This window comes from Nerophis lumbriciformis, linkage group LG18 (genome assembly GCF_033978685.3).
Source record: "Nerophis lumbriciformis linkage group LG18, RoL_Nlum_v2.1, whole genome shotgun sequence".
NCBI lineage: Eukaryota > Metazoa > Chordata > Actinopteri > Syngnathiformes > Syngnathidae > Nerophis > Nerophis lumbriciformis.
In genome coordinates this window covers 3549508-3564991 of record NC_084565.2, presented here as the reverse complement: position 1 = coordinate 3564991, position 15484 = coordinate 3549508, and the positions used below count along the sequence as shown (strand labels likewise).

Here is a 15484-nt window from a genome sequence, read left to right as displayed (position 1 = left end):
TAGATGGTGAAATCCCTAAATTCCTTGCAATAGCTGGTTGAGAAATGTTGTTCTTAAACAATTTGCTCAGGCATTTGTTGACAAAGTGGTGACCCTCGCCCCGTCCTTGTTTGTTTCATGGAATCTACTTTTATACCCAATCATGGCACCCACCTGTTCCCAATTTGCCTGTTCACCTGTGGGATGTTCCAAATAAGTGTTTGATGAGCATTCCTCAACTTTATCAGTATTTATTGCCACCTTTCCCAACTTCTTTGTCACGTGTTGCTGGCATCGAATTCTAAAGTTAATGATTATTTGCAACAACAAAAAATGTTTATCAGTTTGAACATCAAATATGTTGTCTTTGTAGCATATTCAACTGAATATGGGTTGAACATTATTTGCAAATCATTGTATTCCGTTTATATTTACATCTAACACTATTTCCCAACTCATATGGAAACGGGGTTTGTACAACGGTGCGCTCTATAGTGCGGAAAGGACGGTGCTTCCATGGAGGCCAGAGTTTGACCTTGGACCAGACTAATGAGCAAGTCCAGTCAGTACTTACTTTAGAACCTGGGCGACTGTGTTTGGTCCATACCACTGTCCAATAGGCTTCCCCTCTCCCACTCCCATCTGGGCTGCAGAATTCACACATCCCAGTAAGAAAAGCATCTCTCTGGCGGCGACCACGTGTGACCACTCACCAATCTGATGGATGGAATAGTAGCTGTCCTTCTTGTCGATGAAGGCGTTGAGGATGCTGAGGTATTCTTCCCTCTGCTTCTCACCCGCCGACCACCGCCAGTCTGAGAGGGCGGGGAATTAAAAGCGGCTCCGTCTACTTGCTGGAGGAGATGAATTACCTCTTCCCAAATGTCGACACATCAGCGCCTCGCCGAGGATCATCTGTCCGCACCGCAACATGCAGCCCCACCCGGTGTCCGACGTGGGTCCTGTCCCACCTGCGGTCAAAGCTGACTTTATAAAACTGAACTTTGGAACAACGCTGCGGTTTGGTTTTCACTCACCGATCGGAGGGAAGTTTTTTCTGTATGTGAACCAAAGCCGCGAGGTGACGTCCGATAGGATCTCATCTTTCTCTACGTGAATCAAAATGTTTTAAATGTGGAAAAGTCAAAAAGTAAATGAGAAACCCTACCTGTGAGGGCGCTGTACTGTTTTCCTAAGATCCACACGGGGTCTGAGGTCTCGGGGAAATCCTCAAACTCACCAAAGCGAAGCGTGTCGTACGTCAACGTAGCTGCAAGAGAGGACAACAGGTATGAAACGTGGTGGAATTCTTTTTGAACGGGAAGTCAATTAGTGTTGGAAGAAGGGTTCGCAGAGAGAAAGTCAATCAATGTTTATTTATATAGCCCTAAATCACAAGTGTCTCAAAGGGCTGCACAAGCCACAACGACATCCTCGGTACAGAGCCCACATAAGGGCAAGGAAAAACTCACAACCCAGTGGGATGTCCATGTGAATGACTATGAGAAACCTTGGAGAGGACCACAGATGTGGGCAAACCCCCCCCCTCTCGGGGAGACCGGATGCAATGGATGTCGAGTGGGTCTGACATAATATTGTGAGAGTCCAGTCCATAGTGGATCTAACATAATAGTGTGATAGTCCAGTCCATAGTGGATCTAACATAATAGTGTGATAGTCCAGTCCATAGTGGATCTAACATAATAGTGAGGGTTCAGTTCATAGTGGATCTAACATAATAGTGAAAGTCCAGTCCATAGTGGATCTAACATAATAGTGTGAGAGTCCAGTCCATAGTGGATCTAACATAATAGTGAAAGTCCAGTCCATAGTGGATCTAACATAATAGTGTCAGAGTCCAGTCCATAGTGGATCTAACATAATAGTGGGAGTCCAGTCCATAGTGGATCTAACATAATAGTGAGAGTCCAGTCCATAGTGGATCTAACATAATAGTGTAAGAGTCCAGTCCATAGTGGGTCTAACATAATAGTGAGAGTCCAGTCCATAGTGGATCTAACATAATAGTGAGAGTCCAGTCCATAGTGGATCTAACATAATAGTGTGAGAGTCCAGTCCATAGTGGGTCTAACATAATAGTGAGAGTCCAGTCCATAGTGGATCTAACATAATAGTGAGAGTCCAGTTCATAGTGGATCTAACATAATAGTGAGAGTCCAGTTCATTATGGATCTAACATAATAGTGAGAGTCCAGTTCATAGTGGATCTAACATAATAGTGTGAGAGTCCAGTCCATAGTGGATCTAACATAATAGTGTGAGAGTCCAGTCCATAGTAGATCTAACATAATAGTGATGGTCCAGTCCATAGTGGATCTAACATAATAGTGAGAGTCCAGTCCATAGTGGATCTAACATAATAGTGTGAGAGTCCAGTCCATAGTAGATCTAACATAATAGTGATGGTCCAGTCCATAGTGGATCTAACATAATAGTGTGAGAGTCCAGTCCATAGTGGATCTAACATAATAGTGTGAGAGTCCAGTCCATAGTGGATCTAACATAATAGTGAAAGTCTAGTCCATAGTGGATCTCACATAATAGTGAGAGTCCAGTCCATAGTGGATCTAACATAATAGTGTGAGAGTCCAGTCCATAGCGGATCTAACATAATAGTGAAAGTCCAGTCCATAGTGGATCTAACATAATAGTAAAAGTCCAGTCCATAGTGGACCTAACATAATAGTGAGAGTCCAGTCCATAGTGGATCCAACATAATAGTGACAGTCCAGTCCATAGTGGATCTAACATAATAGTGTAAGAGTCCAGTCCATAGTGGGTCTAACATAATAGTGAGAGTCCAGTTCATAGTGGATCTAACACAGTGGTTCTCAAACTTTTTTTGTCATCCCCCACTTTGGACAAGGGCGAGTTTTCAAGCCCCACCTGCCCCCATCGCCCCAACAGAACGCTAACGCCAAGCTTAACATTTTCAAATTTATTGAACATCAAGTAACATCAAGTTGTATACATTCAAACTCAATAACATAAAATAACATCAAGTTCAATAATAAATAAAATAACTGTGCAGCTGTGGTATAACTTGCCCATCCATCCATTTTCTACCGCTTATTCCCTTTGTGGTCGCGGGGGGCGCTGGAGCCTATCTCAGCTACAATCGGGCGGAAGGCGGGGTACACCCTGGACAAGTCGCCACCTCATCGCAGGGCCAACACAGATAGACAGACAACATTCACACTCACATCCACACACTAGGGCCAATTTAGTGTTGCCAATCAACCTATCCCCAGGTGCATGTCTTTGGAGGTGGGAGGAAGCCGGAGTACCCGGAGGGAACCCACGCAGTCACGGGGAGAACATACAAACTCCACGCAGAAAGATCCCGAGCCCGGGATTGAACCCAAGACTACTCAGGACCTTCGTATTGTGAGGCAGATGCACACTCTTCCACCGTGCTGCCTGGTATAACTTGCATCAAGTTCAATAATAAATAAAATAACTTGCATCAAGTTCAATAATAAATAAAACAAAAGTGTTATAACTTGCATCAAGTTCAATAATAAATCAAAAAAAGGGTTATAACTTGCATCAAGTTCAATAATAAATAAAAAAAAGTGTTATAACTTGCATCAAGTTCAATAATAAATCAAATAAAAGTGTTATAACTTGCATCAAGTTCAATAATAAATCAAATAACTTGCATCAAGTTCAAAATAAATAAAATAAAAGTGCCACTTTGCAATCTTTGCAAAAAAAAAAGGAGGAGCTATGCATTTGGGAAGACAGGGCAAGTGACAGCACTTTGCCCTGGGAGAGCCACCTTGCTTCACTGTGAAACACATACTTGCCAACCCTCCCGGATTTTCCGGTAGACTCCCGAAATTCAGCGCTTCTCCCGAAAACCTCCCGGGACATATTTTCTCCCGAAAATCTCCCGAAATTCAGGCGTACCTGAGTGACGTGTCGACAGCATGTTTTCACGTCCGCTTTCCCACAATATAAACAGCGTGCCTGCCCAATCACGTTATAACTGTAGAATGATCGAGGGCGAGTTCTTGGTTTCTTATGTGGGTTTATTGTTAGGCAGTTTCATTAACGTCCTCCCGGCACGGCAACAACACACAACAACAGCAGTCACGTTTTCGTCTACCGTAAAGCAGTTCGTCTGCCGTAAACAGCAATGTTGTGACACTCTTAAACAGGGCAATACTGCCATCTAATGTACATGCATATGTGACATTAACATCTAGGGCTTTTAGAGAGTGCAGTGCACAACTGCGCACACAACAAGGAGACGAAGCAGAATTCATCATCAGAGAGGGTGTTCAGCATGGTTAGAAAAATAATGACAGAGAATAGAACAAGGATGGACAATTCAACCCTTAACTCAACAATGAGTAGATGAGTGTTATGTGTGTGTATATGTGTAAATAAATGAACACTGAAATTCAAGTATTTCTCTTATTATATATATATATATATATATATATATATATATATATATATATATATATATATATATATATATATATATATATATATATATATATATATATATATATATATAGCTAGAATTCACTGAAAGTCAAGTATTTCTTTTATATATACCGTATTTTCCGCACTATAAGGCGCACCTAAAAACCACAATTTTTCTCAAAAGCTGACAGTGCGCCTTATAACCCGGTGCGCTTTATTACGATTCATTTTCATAAAGTTTCGATCTCGCAACTTCGGTAAACAGCCGCCATCTTTTTTCCCGGTAGAACAGGAAGCGCTTCTTCTTCTACGCAAGCAACCGCCAAGGAAAGCACCCGCCCCCATAGAACAGGAAGCGCTTCTTCTTCTACTGTAAGCAACCACCCGCCCCCGGAAGAAGAAGAAAAAACGCGCGGATATCACCGTACGTTTCATTTCCTGTTTACATCTGTAAAGACCACAAAATGGCTCCTACTAAGCGATCCGGTTCATAAAAAGACGCAATCTCTCCATCCGCACACGGATTACTACCGTATTTCACAGCAACTGATATTCCTGTGAACCGCACTGTGGAACGGGAGCACGTACGGTGAATATTCGCACCACAGGGAATGAGAAGTCATCCTTCACTGTGGTTCTAGCTTGCCATGCTAACTTCCACCCATGGTGATATTCAAAAGGAAGACCTTGCCAAAAGAGACCTTTCCAGCCGGCGTCATCATAAAAGCTAACTCGAAGGGATGGATGGATGAAGAAAAGATGAGCGAGTGGTTATGGGAAGTTTACGCGAAGAGGCCGGGTGGCTTTTTTCACACAGCTCCGAAGGCGAACACACCTTCACTAAGACGGGCAGACAGCGCCGGACGACATACGCCAACATTTGCCAGTGGATCGTAAATGCCTGGGCAGATATTTCGGTCACAACTGTGGTCCGAGCTTTCCGGAAGGCAGGATTCACAGAACTGCTGCACAACAACAGCGACACTGAATCCGATGACTTCGACGAGACGGAGCCGGCCATTTTTGGATCCCACGCTTGCGCAACTTTTCAATTCGGACACCGAAGACGAAGAATTCGAAGGATTTACGAATGAAGAATAACTTCAGAAGGTGAGCGCTATGTTTATTTTGTGTGTTGTGACATTAACGTTCGAGCAACATTATGTTACTATTGCTCTACACCATTTTGAATTTTACTATGTTTGTGATTGCACATTTGCGTACATTTTGGGACAGAGTGGTTAGAACGCTGGTTTTCAATATATTATTAAAGTTTGACTGAACTATCTGACTGTTTTTTTGACATTCCCTTTAGCGCAGCGTAGGCGCGGCTTATAATCCGGGGCGGCTTATTGGTGGACAAAGTTATGAAATATGTAATTCATTGAAGGTGCGGCTAATAATCCGGTGCGCCTTATAGTGCGGAAAATACGGTATATATATATATATATATATATATATATATATATATGTGTGTGTGTGAAATACTTGACTTGGTGAATTCTAGCTGTAAATATACTCCTCCACGCCCCCACCCCCAACCGCGCCCCCCACCCCCACCTCCCGAAATCGGAGGTCTCAAGGTTGGCAAGAATGGTGAAACAGCACGGCTGTATGATCAGCTCCCATTTCCTCACACAGTGCAGAGAATAGTCGCGCTTTCAGTGGTCGTGTTTTGATCAAATTTACCGCGCTCACAACATCTGTTAAAACCTCATTGAGTTCGGGGCTGAGCTGCCTTGACGTGAGTGCTTCCCAGTGAATGACACAGTGTGTCCAATGCGCATTTGGCGCAACCCTCTTTATTAGAGCCTGCAGCTTGTTTCTTGACCCTGCCATGGTCATTGCGCCATCAGAGCAAAAGCCCACACAGTTTTCCCATTTAAGGTCGTGTTCTTTGAGGAAACTGTCCATTATCTTGAACAGCTCATCAGCAGAGGCTCTATTTTTGATGTATTTGCAAAACAGCAGATCCTCGCACAGTGACTCGCCATTCACAAAGCGGACGTATGCGATGAACAGGCAGTCTTTATTGCTGTCAGTAGCTTCGTCCACTTGTAAAGCAAAACGACTTTATTTTCATTTGTCTCCGAGTTGTTCCTCAAGATCACTTGCAATGTCGCATATACGTCTCGCAACTGTGTCGTTTGACAGTGGGACAGCTTTTCATTTTGCTGCGCTTGTCTCGTCAAGTTTGTTCCGCTTAGCCCCGCCCCCATTAGTTACTGTTGCTATGTCTGTCAAACTTTTGCTCCTACCTAGAAATGTAAAGCCTACAGGAAAAATAAGTAATTTACATTTATTTATAAAGCGGATTTCACAGACAGAATCACAAAGTGATTTACAGTGTGTATAGAAAATGAAAGCATAGTAAAAAAAATAAAAATCTAAAAAAAATAAAAAATAAAAATAAATTAAAGTGAAATTCCCTCCCGTTCCTCGCGCCCCACCTGTCATGTCTCTATTCCCCACCAGTGGGGCGCGCCCCACACTTTGAGAAACGCTGATCTAACATAATAGTGAGAGTCCAGTCCATAGTGGATCTAACATAATAGTAAGAGTCCAGTCCATAGTGGATATAACATAATAGTAAGAGTCCAGTCCATAATGGATCTAACATAATAGTGAGAGTCCAGTCCATAGTGGATCTAACATAATAGTAAGAGTCCAGTCCATAGTGGATATAACATAATAGTAAGAGTCCAGTCCATAGTGGATCTAACATAATAGTGAGAGTCCAGTCCATAGTGGATCTAACATAATATTGTGAGAGTCCAGTCCATAGTGGATCTAACATAATAGTGTGAGAGTCCAGTCCATAGTGGATCTAACATAATAGTGAGAGTCCAGCCCATAGTGGATCTAACATAATAGTGAGGGTTCAGTTCATAGTGGATCTAACATAATAGCGTGAGAGTCCAGTCCATAGTGGATCTAACATAATAGTGTAAGAGTCCAGTCCATAGTGGATCTAACATAATAGTGAGAATCCAGTCCATAGTGGATCTAACATAATAGTGTGAGAGCCCAGTCCATAGTGGATCTAACATAATAGTGAGAGTCCAGTCCATAGTGGATCTAACATAATAGTGAGAGTCCAGTCCATAGTGGATCTAACATAATAGTGAGGGTTCAGTTCATAGTGGATCCAACATAATAGTGAGAGTCCAGTCCATAGTGGATCTAACATAATAGTGAGGGTTCAGTTCATAGTGGATCTAACATAATAGTGAGAGTCCAGTCCATAGTGGATCTAACATAATAGTGAGAGTCCAGTCCATAGTGGATCTAACATAATAGTGAGAGTCCAGTCCATAGTGGATCTAACATAATAGTGTGAGAGTCCAGTCCATAGTGGATCTAACATAATAGTGAAAGTCCAGTCCATAGTGGATCTAACATAATAGTGAGAGTCCAGTTCATAGTGGATCTAACATAATAATGTAAGAGTCCAGTCCATAGTGGATCTAACATAATAGTGAAAGTCCAGTCCATAGTGGATCTAACATAATACTGAAAGTCCAGTCCATAGTGGATCTAATATAATAGTGAGAGTCCAGTCCATAGTGGATCTAACATAATAGTGAAAGTCTAGTCCATAGTGGATCTAACATAATAGTGAAAGTCCAGTCCATAGTGGATTTAACATAATAGTGAGAGTCCAGTCCATAGTGGATCTAACATAATAGTGTGAGAGTCCAGTCCATAGTGGATCTAACATAATAGTGAGAGTCCAGTTCATAGTGGATCTAACATAATAGTGAAAGTTCAGTCCACAGTGGATCTAACATAATAGTGAAAGTCCAGTCCATAGTGGATCTAACATAATAGTGAAAGTCCAGTTCATAGTAAGGCTGAAACGACGCGTCGACGTAGTCGACGTCATCGGTTACGTTTTTGTGCGTCGGCGCGTCGTATATTTACGTCACACTACTGTCATGGCGGAGCGCAAAGCAGACGATGCGAGCGAGGGGAAAAAGCACGCCAAAAGTCGTCAAAAGTGTGAGAGTATTTCAATAAACGGCCTAATAATGTTGTATGCACACTCTGTCGAGCGGAAATGGCCTATCATAGCAGCACAACGGCTATGAAGGAACATTTGAAAAGAAAACCAACAGCGTTCTTGCCATCACCATCAACTAGTCAATCGTCCGCGTGCGTATACGTTGTCATCATTACACAAAAACATGAATGTGTCATTTGTATCTGCGTTGTGAATTCATAAACTAAAGCACCGTTTCGCTCTGAGAGGCGCGTTTGGCGTGCCTGTTCAGTGTTTACAAAGACTCGCTCCTCTTTAACGCTGTGGAGAGGCGGGGCCGGCGAGCGAGCGGCGAGGTGGGGCGCGCCGGGAGCGACGCCGCAATCGTGCCCAGGTGCGCGATCCGCGCACCTGGGCACGATCATCCAATCTCCTCTCGCTGAAGAAAAGGGGAGCAGCAGAGAGAGAGGGAAGAGAGACTGGAAGCAGCCAGAGTGAAGCTGACGTGGAGCGAGAGAGGAGGAGAGACAGAGACAGGGGACGACGAGCGAGCGAGGAAGAGGAGCCGAAAAGCGAGGAAAGAAAGAGAAAAGAGTTGGAAGAGAAAAGACTTTGTGTAAAATTAAAAGATTGTAAACCTGACAAAGCCGTCTGGCGTTCAGTCTGTCGGTCCTGAAAGAACCCCACGGCACAAAGACGTGTCACAAACGCTAACGTTAATTAGTTGTGCAAATACCTTTTACAACATTAACAGTTACATATACTATGTACAAACGAACAATTAACTTTCACTTTAATCATACTATCATTGTTGTGTTATTAAGCAAAATAAGCAATACTTTTACTTTTGTTGAAATGTTTACACTGTACACTTTTTTTGTATTGGATGTTTAGCTTTATTTTTGCACATTTTAGCAAATAAGCCATACTTTTACTTTTGTTGAAATGTTTACACTGTTACAGAATATTTCCGTTTTGTACTTTTTTGTATTGGATGTTTATCTTTATTTTTGCACATTTTAAAGCAAAATAAGCAATACTTTTAATTTTGAAATGCTTATACTATTGCAGAATATTAAGATTTGCACTGGATGTTTACTTTTATATTTGCACATTAAAAAGCAAATAAGCTACTTTTAATTTTGTTAAATGTTAAAAGTTTTAAATGTTTACATTGTTACAGAATATTTTGTCATGTTGTTGTCAATGTTGACTGAGTGGCCATACTTTTTTTTTTGTAAATAAAAGCCATGCCTTTTGAAAAAACTGGCCTACATTTATTTTTTCCTCTTCATTTTAAATTAAAAAAATAATCGGTAAAAGGAAAAATAATCTATAGATTAATCGAAAATTTTTTAAAAAAATCTATAGATTAACCGAAAAAATAATCTATAGATTAATCGATAGAAAAATAATCGTTAGCTGCAGCCCTAGTTCATAGTGGATCTAACATAATAGTGAGAGTCCAGTCCATAGTGGATCTAACATAATAGTGAGAGTCCAGTCCATAGTGGATCTAACATAATAGTGAGAGTCCAGTCCATAGTGGATCTAACATTATAGCAAGAGTCCAGTCCATAGTGGATCTAACATAATAGTGTAAGAGTCCAGTCCATAGTGGATCTAACATAATAGTGTGAGAGTCCAGTCCATAGTGGATCTAACATAATAGTGTGAGAGTTCAGTCCATAGTGGATCTAACATAATAGTGAGAGTCCAGTCCATAGTGGATCCAACATAATAGTGAGAGTCCAGTCCATAGTGGATCTAACATAATAGTGTAAGAGTCCAGTCCATAGTGGGTCTAACATAATAGTGTGAGAGTCCAGTCCATAGTGGATCTAACATAATAGTGAAAGTCTAGTCCATAGTGGATCTAACATAATAGTGAGAGTCCAGTCCATAGTGGATCTAACATAATAGTGTGAGAGTCCAGTCCATAGTGGATCTAACATAATAGTGAGAGTCCAGTCCATAGTGGATCTAACATAATAGTGAGAGTCCAGTCCATAGTGGATCTAACATAATAGTGTGAGAGTCCAGTCCATAGTGGATCTAACATAATAGTGTGAGAGTCCAGTCCATAGTGGATCTAACATAATAGTGTGAGAGTCCAGTCCATAGTGGGTCTAGCATAATAGTGTGAGAGTCCAGTCCATAGTGGGTCTAACATAATAGTGTGAGAGTCCAGTCCATAGTGGATCTAACATAATAGTGTGAGAGTCCAGTCCATAGTGGGTCTAGCATAATAATGTGAGAGTCCAGTCCATAGTGGGTCTAACATAATAGTGAGAGTCCAGTTCATAGTGGATCTAACATAAGCACAGAGCATCCTGAAAGACCCATTGCAGCCCGGGAACTGCCACCTAGAACTGCTACCCTCGGGCAGATGCTATAGGGCAGGGTTCCCCAACCTTTTTTTTCCACCAGGGACCGGTTTAATGTATGCATTACTTTCACGGACCGGCTTACTCCGTGTGGCAGATAAAAACAGCCAAAAAGTTAGCCTTTGGCTACAATCTGAAAGTTAAGTCGGAGAAAATACGGTAGTTTATAAATGAACTAGATGAGGCAATTCCTGAAGGAATTGCATGTGAATGCTCCAATGCTGACAGAAGGAAGTATGAATGTAAGAAAAGTTTGAACGTTGGAATGCTTTGAATGTTGAAGCATTTGAATTTCCAGGAAAACCGGAATTTGGTTTGGAACTTGGGAAAGACTTAGTTTGAATGTCCAGGATGAGTGGAATATGTTGAAGGTGGAATGGTTTGAATAAATTGAAAAATGTTGGAATTGTGAAAAATGGATAATTCATTTGGAATGGGGAAAAATGTCCCTAAAAACTAAGAATTCTTTGAAATCCGGGAATTTTTTTTTTTACAGTTTTTGAAAGGGAACCCACAATTCTTGAACAGGCTGAATATTTTGAAGTTGGAACGGTTTGAGTGGGAGTTGTGGAACTTTGAAAAATGTCCCATTCTTTTCAATGGGAATTTCATGGAAATTTGGGGATTTTGGGAATAGAGGGAATTTTTTTGAAAATGCAAAACAATTTTAATGTTCTGAATGAGTTGAAAAGGTTGGTGTTGGAATTTTTCAAATCGGCCGAGAAATGTTGAAGTAGTAACATTTTTAATTGAGAAATGGTATTAAGGAATTTCTGAAATTTCGGGAAAACCGGGAATTTTTCCAGTTCGAAAAACAACTTTGTTTTTTGTCCCGACTAAGAGGAATGTTTGGACGGTGAAACGGTTGAAGTGGGTTGGAAAATGTGAAAGGAGTAGTCGCCAGAAAAAAAGGGTCAAAAAAGGGTTTGAAAAAAATGGAATTCTGGGAAAAAAAATTTCACTTGGAAAAAAGGATAGTTTGAATGTCCAGGATGAGTGGAATGTGTTGAAGGTGGGATGGTTTGAATAGGTTAAAATGAAAAATGGCCAATTAATTTTGAAAACCTGGAATTCTGGGAACTCTGGGAATTTGTCACTGGAAAGCCCGCGATTGGAATGGTTTGAATCAGATGAAAAAAGTGGAAGATAGAGCGCGCCAAAATCTGGAGAAGAAGAAGAAGTTGAATAAAAAAATAGATTAATTTTGGTGTAAAAAAGCATATTAATTGTGTGAATGCTCGGAAGCATTCACACAATTAATGTTGCTGTGCGGCCCGGTAGCAAATGCGTCACGGACCGGTACCGGTCCCCGGACCGGTGGTTGGGGACCACTGCTATAGGGTGCTAAAAGCGGCCCCAAATAGACTAAAAAACAGTTTTTGCCCAAGAGCCATAGTAGCATTAAACAGGCCTGAGTGAGCACAATGTGTCCCTCATGTCCTCATATGTCATGTCTTTTTATTTTTTCGGACTATAATGTGCAATAATGTTATATGTGTATATGTATATATACCGTATTTTTCGGACTATAAGTCGCAGTTTTTTTCATAGTTTGGCCGGGCTCCAGTGCGACTTATATATGTTTTTTTCCTTCTTTATTATGCATTTTCGGCAGGTGCGACTTATACTCCGAAAAATACGGTATATATGGATATATGCATGTGTGTGGATATTAGAGATGTGCGGATAGGCAATTATTTCATCCGCAACCGCATCACAAAAGTCGTCAACCATCCGCCATCCACCCGAACTAACATTTAATCAAAACCGCACCCGCCCGCACCCGCCCGTTGTTATATATCTAATATAGACGATGCAAGGCATTAGTGAGGTTATAAAGCTTTTGCCTGTTAAAGAAAGGAGACTGATCCAATGGAGCAGAGACATTCAATGCGTGCCACGCTGTCACGGCCCAGACGCACACCCAGCAATCATCTGGGAGCCGCGCTGAGCGCACCACCAAGCGAGCTCGCGCCACTCAAACTGCTGCAGCTAGCTGCGTTCTATCTTGTTTTAACATCCTGTGGCACTCTTCTGGGATCACGGCGGACGAAACTGCTCATGCTCAGGGTGTTTGTGGAGGTTCGGGGTTTTGCACAAATGTGATGCACCATGTAAGATGTCCCGGTTTTGTGACTGTCGTAGACATAAACAGCGTCGCAGCTCTTGCAAATCACGTAGCCAGCATTACTATCATCCTGATTTACAACCTCATAAAAACGAGTCCATGCTGAACTTTTCTGGCCTTTTTTTCTCCTGGTCTTTAGTATTCCCTTTTTTAGTTTGTCGCGTACAACGTTTGCTGCCGGCGTTGCCATCTCTTTTATTTTCTTCTTCTGTTTTGGCATGCTGCAGGTGCCTGCTCGTTTTTCGTATGTGGGTAACAACATATGTATACATATTTCCGAATTGGTTTAACTGCCACCCGCCTGAATCTATTTAAAATCTAATTTTTTTTAATTTCAATCGCCCGACCCGACCCGCGGATAAAATCTAATTATTTTTTATTTCAACCTCCCGACCCGCGGATAATCCGCGTGGCCTGCGGACCTGCAGCGAAGCAGTGTGTGCCAGGACTGGCTTCGAGATCAGCGACAGGTGCGTAGATGGCCTACCTGTCGCTCTGTTAAAAGGCAGCAGCCGGGGAGGAGAGAGGAGTGGGAAGTGGAGCACGAGCGAGAGACAGAAGAAGAGACACTTGCTGAGAAGCCCAAACAAAAAGACTGTACTGAAAAATAAAACAGTGTTCTCAACCCAGAAAAGGAGCTGTCAAGTCGGTGATTGGTGATCCGAGGAACCCGGAGGAAAGAAACCTCCACAATGCTACACTACACACCGTAGGAGGATACAATAGCTCACTGGCATCACAATGTAAACAAACGCCATATGGGTGGATCTACACCTGACATCCACTGAAATGATACCAAGTACAAGAGCGTATCTAGTCGATACTACTATGATTACATCATTCTTTTTTAGCATCACAACGTCTTTTTCATATTATGTTTATGAACTCAGTAAATACGTCCCTGGACACATGAGGACTTTGAATATGACCAATGTATGATCCTGTAACTACTTGGTATCACATCCATACCTAAATGTGTGGTATCATCCAAAACTATTGTAAAGTATCAAAGAAGAGAAGAATAAGTGATTATTACATTTTAACAGAAGTGTAGATAGAACATGTTAAAACAGAAAGTAAGCAGATATTACCAGTAAATGAACAAGTGGATGAATAATCAATTTTTACAGTTTGTCCCTCATAATGTGTACAAAATAATAGGTGTATAAATGACACAATATGTTACTGCATACGTCAGCAGACTTTGTTTGTTTACTTACTACTAAAAGACAAGTTGTCGAGTATGTTCACTATTTTATTTCAGGACTAAATTAAAGTAATAAACATATGTTTCATGTACACTAACATTTTTTTGTTAAAATAAAGCCAATAATGAAATTTTTTGTAGTAAAAGTATCGAAATACAATTTGGTACCGGTACCAAAATATTGGTATCGGGACAACCCTAGTTAGAAGTAGGGCTTAGCGATAAAACGATATCACCAAATAAAACTGCTTTGAGGTTGGTAAGCACAACCAAAATTAATTCATTATAAGGCGCACTGTCGATCTTTGACAAAATTAAAGGATTTTAAGTGCGCCTTAGTCTGAAAAATATGGTGCTTTCATTTGAATAAACACCAGCGGGAGCCGAGCAAAGCCACAACAAATGCAAACGTCGTAACACAACAACCTAAAGCCAAAACAACACAATATAAAGACAACGGAATGGCTGAGGTGGAAAGTTAAGAACAATGTAATGAACAAAGCTGGAAAACTAAGTTAAGTGTGACAACTTTTTCAGTCGTAAATAACATATTTTTACTTTTTCAACAATACTAAAATAATACGTTCATTACACCGTTTTCAATCTTTTCTCTCAGTCACTTGGACCGTCGGCGAAACGTGCCCTACTGTCACTTCCATCCATCCATCCATTTTCTACCGCTTATTCCCTTCGGGGTTGCGGGGAGCTGGAGCCTATCTCAGCTACAACCGGGCGGAAGGCGGGGTACAGCCTGGACAAGTCGCCACCTCATCACAGGGCCAACACAGATAGACAGACAACATTCACACACTAGGGCCAATTTAGTGTTGCCAATCAACCTATCCCCAGGTGCATGTCTTTGGAGGTGGGAGGAAGTCACTTCCATTGTGGCTTAAAGTTGCGTTGGAGCTTTTGCAATCGTGCTGTCGCTGAAAGTTGTTGTGTTGTACTTGATGATATTGTTCTGTCATGTTTGCATTTTCTGTGACCCTTCTCAGCCACCGAAGCTATCCGGCATTGATGGCGATGACGCCACAGACGGGCAGACAGACTTGAGTAAGTTTAGGGTCCTTATCATTAAAAGCAGGGGTCTCAAACTCAATTTACCGTATTTTTCGGACTATAAGTCGCAGTTTTTTTCATAGATTGGCCGGGCTCCAGTGCGACTTATATATGTTTTTTTCTTTCTTTATTATGCATTTTCGGCAGGTGCGACTTATACTCCGGTGCGACTTATACTCCGAAAAATACGGTACCTGGGGGCCACTGGATGCAGAAACTGGGTGAGGCTGGGCCGCAAGAAAAGATTTCTTTACAAAATCTAACATGCACTTTTTAATGAA

The 15484-nt window shown here is 41.5% G+C and overlaps 1 protein-coding gene across 1 annotated transcript in view; it reads right to left on the bottom strand.

The window, feature by feature from the left end:
* The window catches only part of atg4b (autophagy related 4B, cysteine peptidase), a 55904-nt gene that overhangs the window by 28973 nt on the left and 11447 nt on the right, over positions 1-15484 (bottom strand). Inside the window, exons 2-6 of the mRNA XM_061977482.2 lie at positions 1148-1249; positions 1017-1088; positions 852-950; positions 693-794; positions 554-626 (exon numbers count right to left, since the gene is read on the bottom strand). Coding sequence (XP_061833466.1) covers positions 554-626; positions 693-794; positions 852-950; positions 1017-1088; positions 1148-1249 — 448 coding nt within the window. The remainder of the gene's footprint in view (positions 1-553; positions 627-692; positions 795-851; positions 951-1016; positions 1089-1147; positions 1250-15484) is intronic.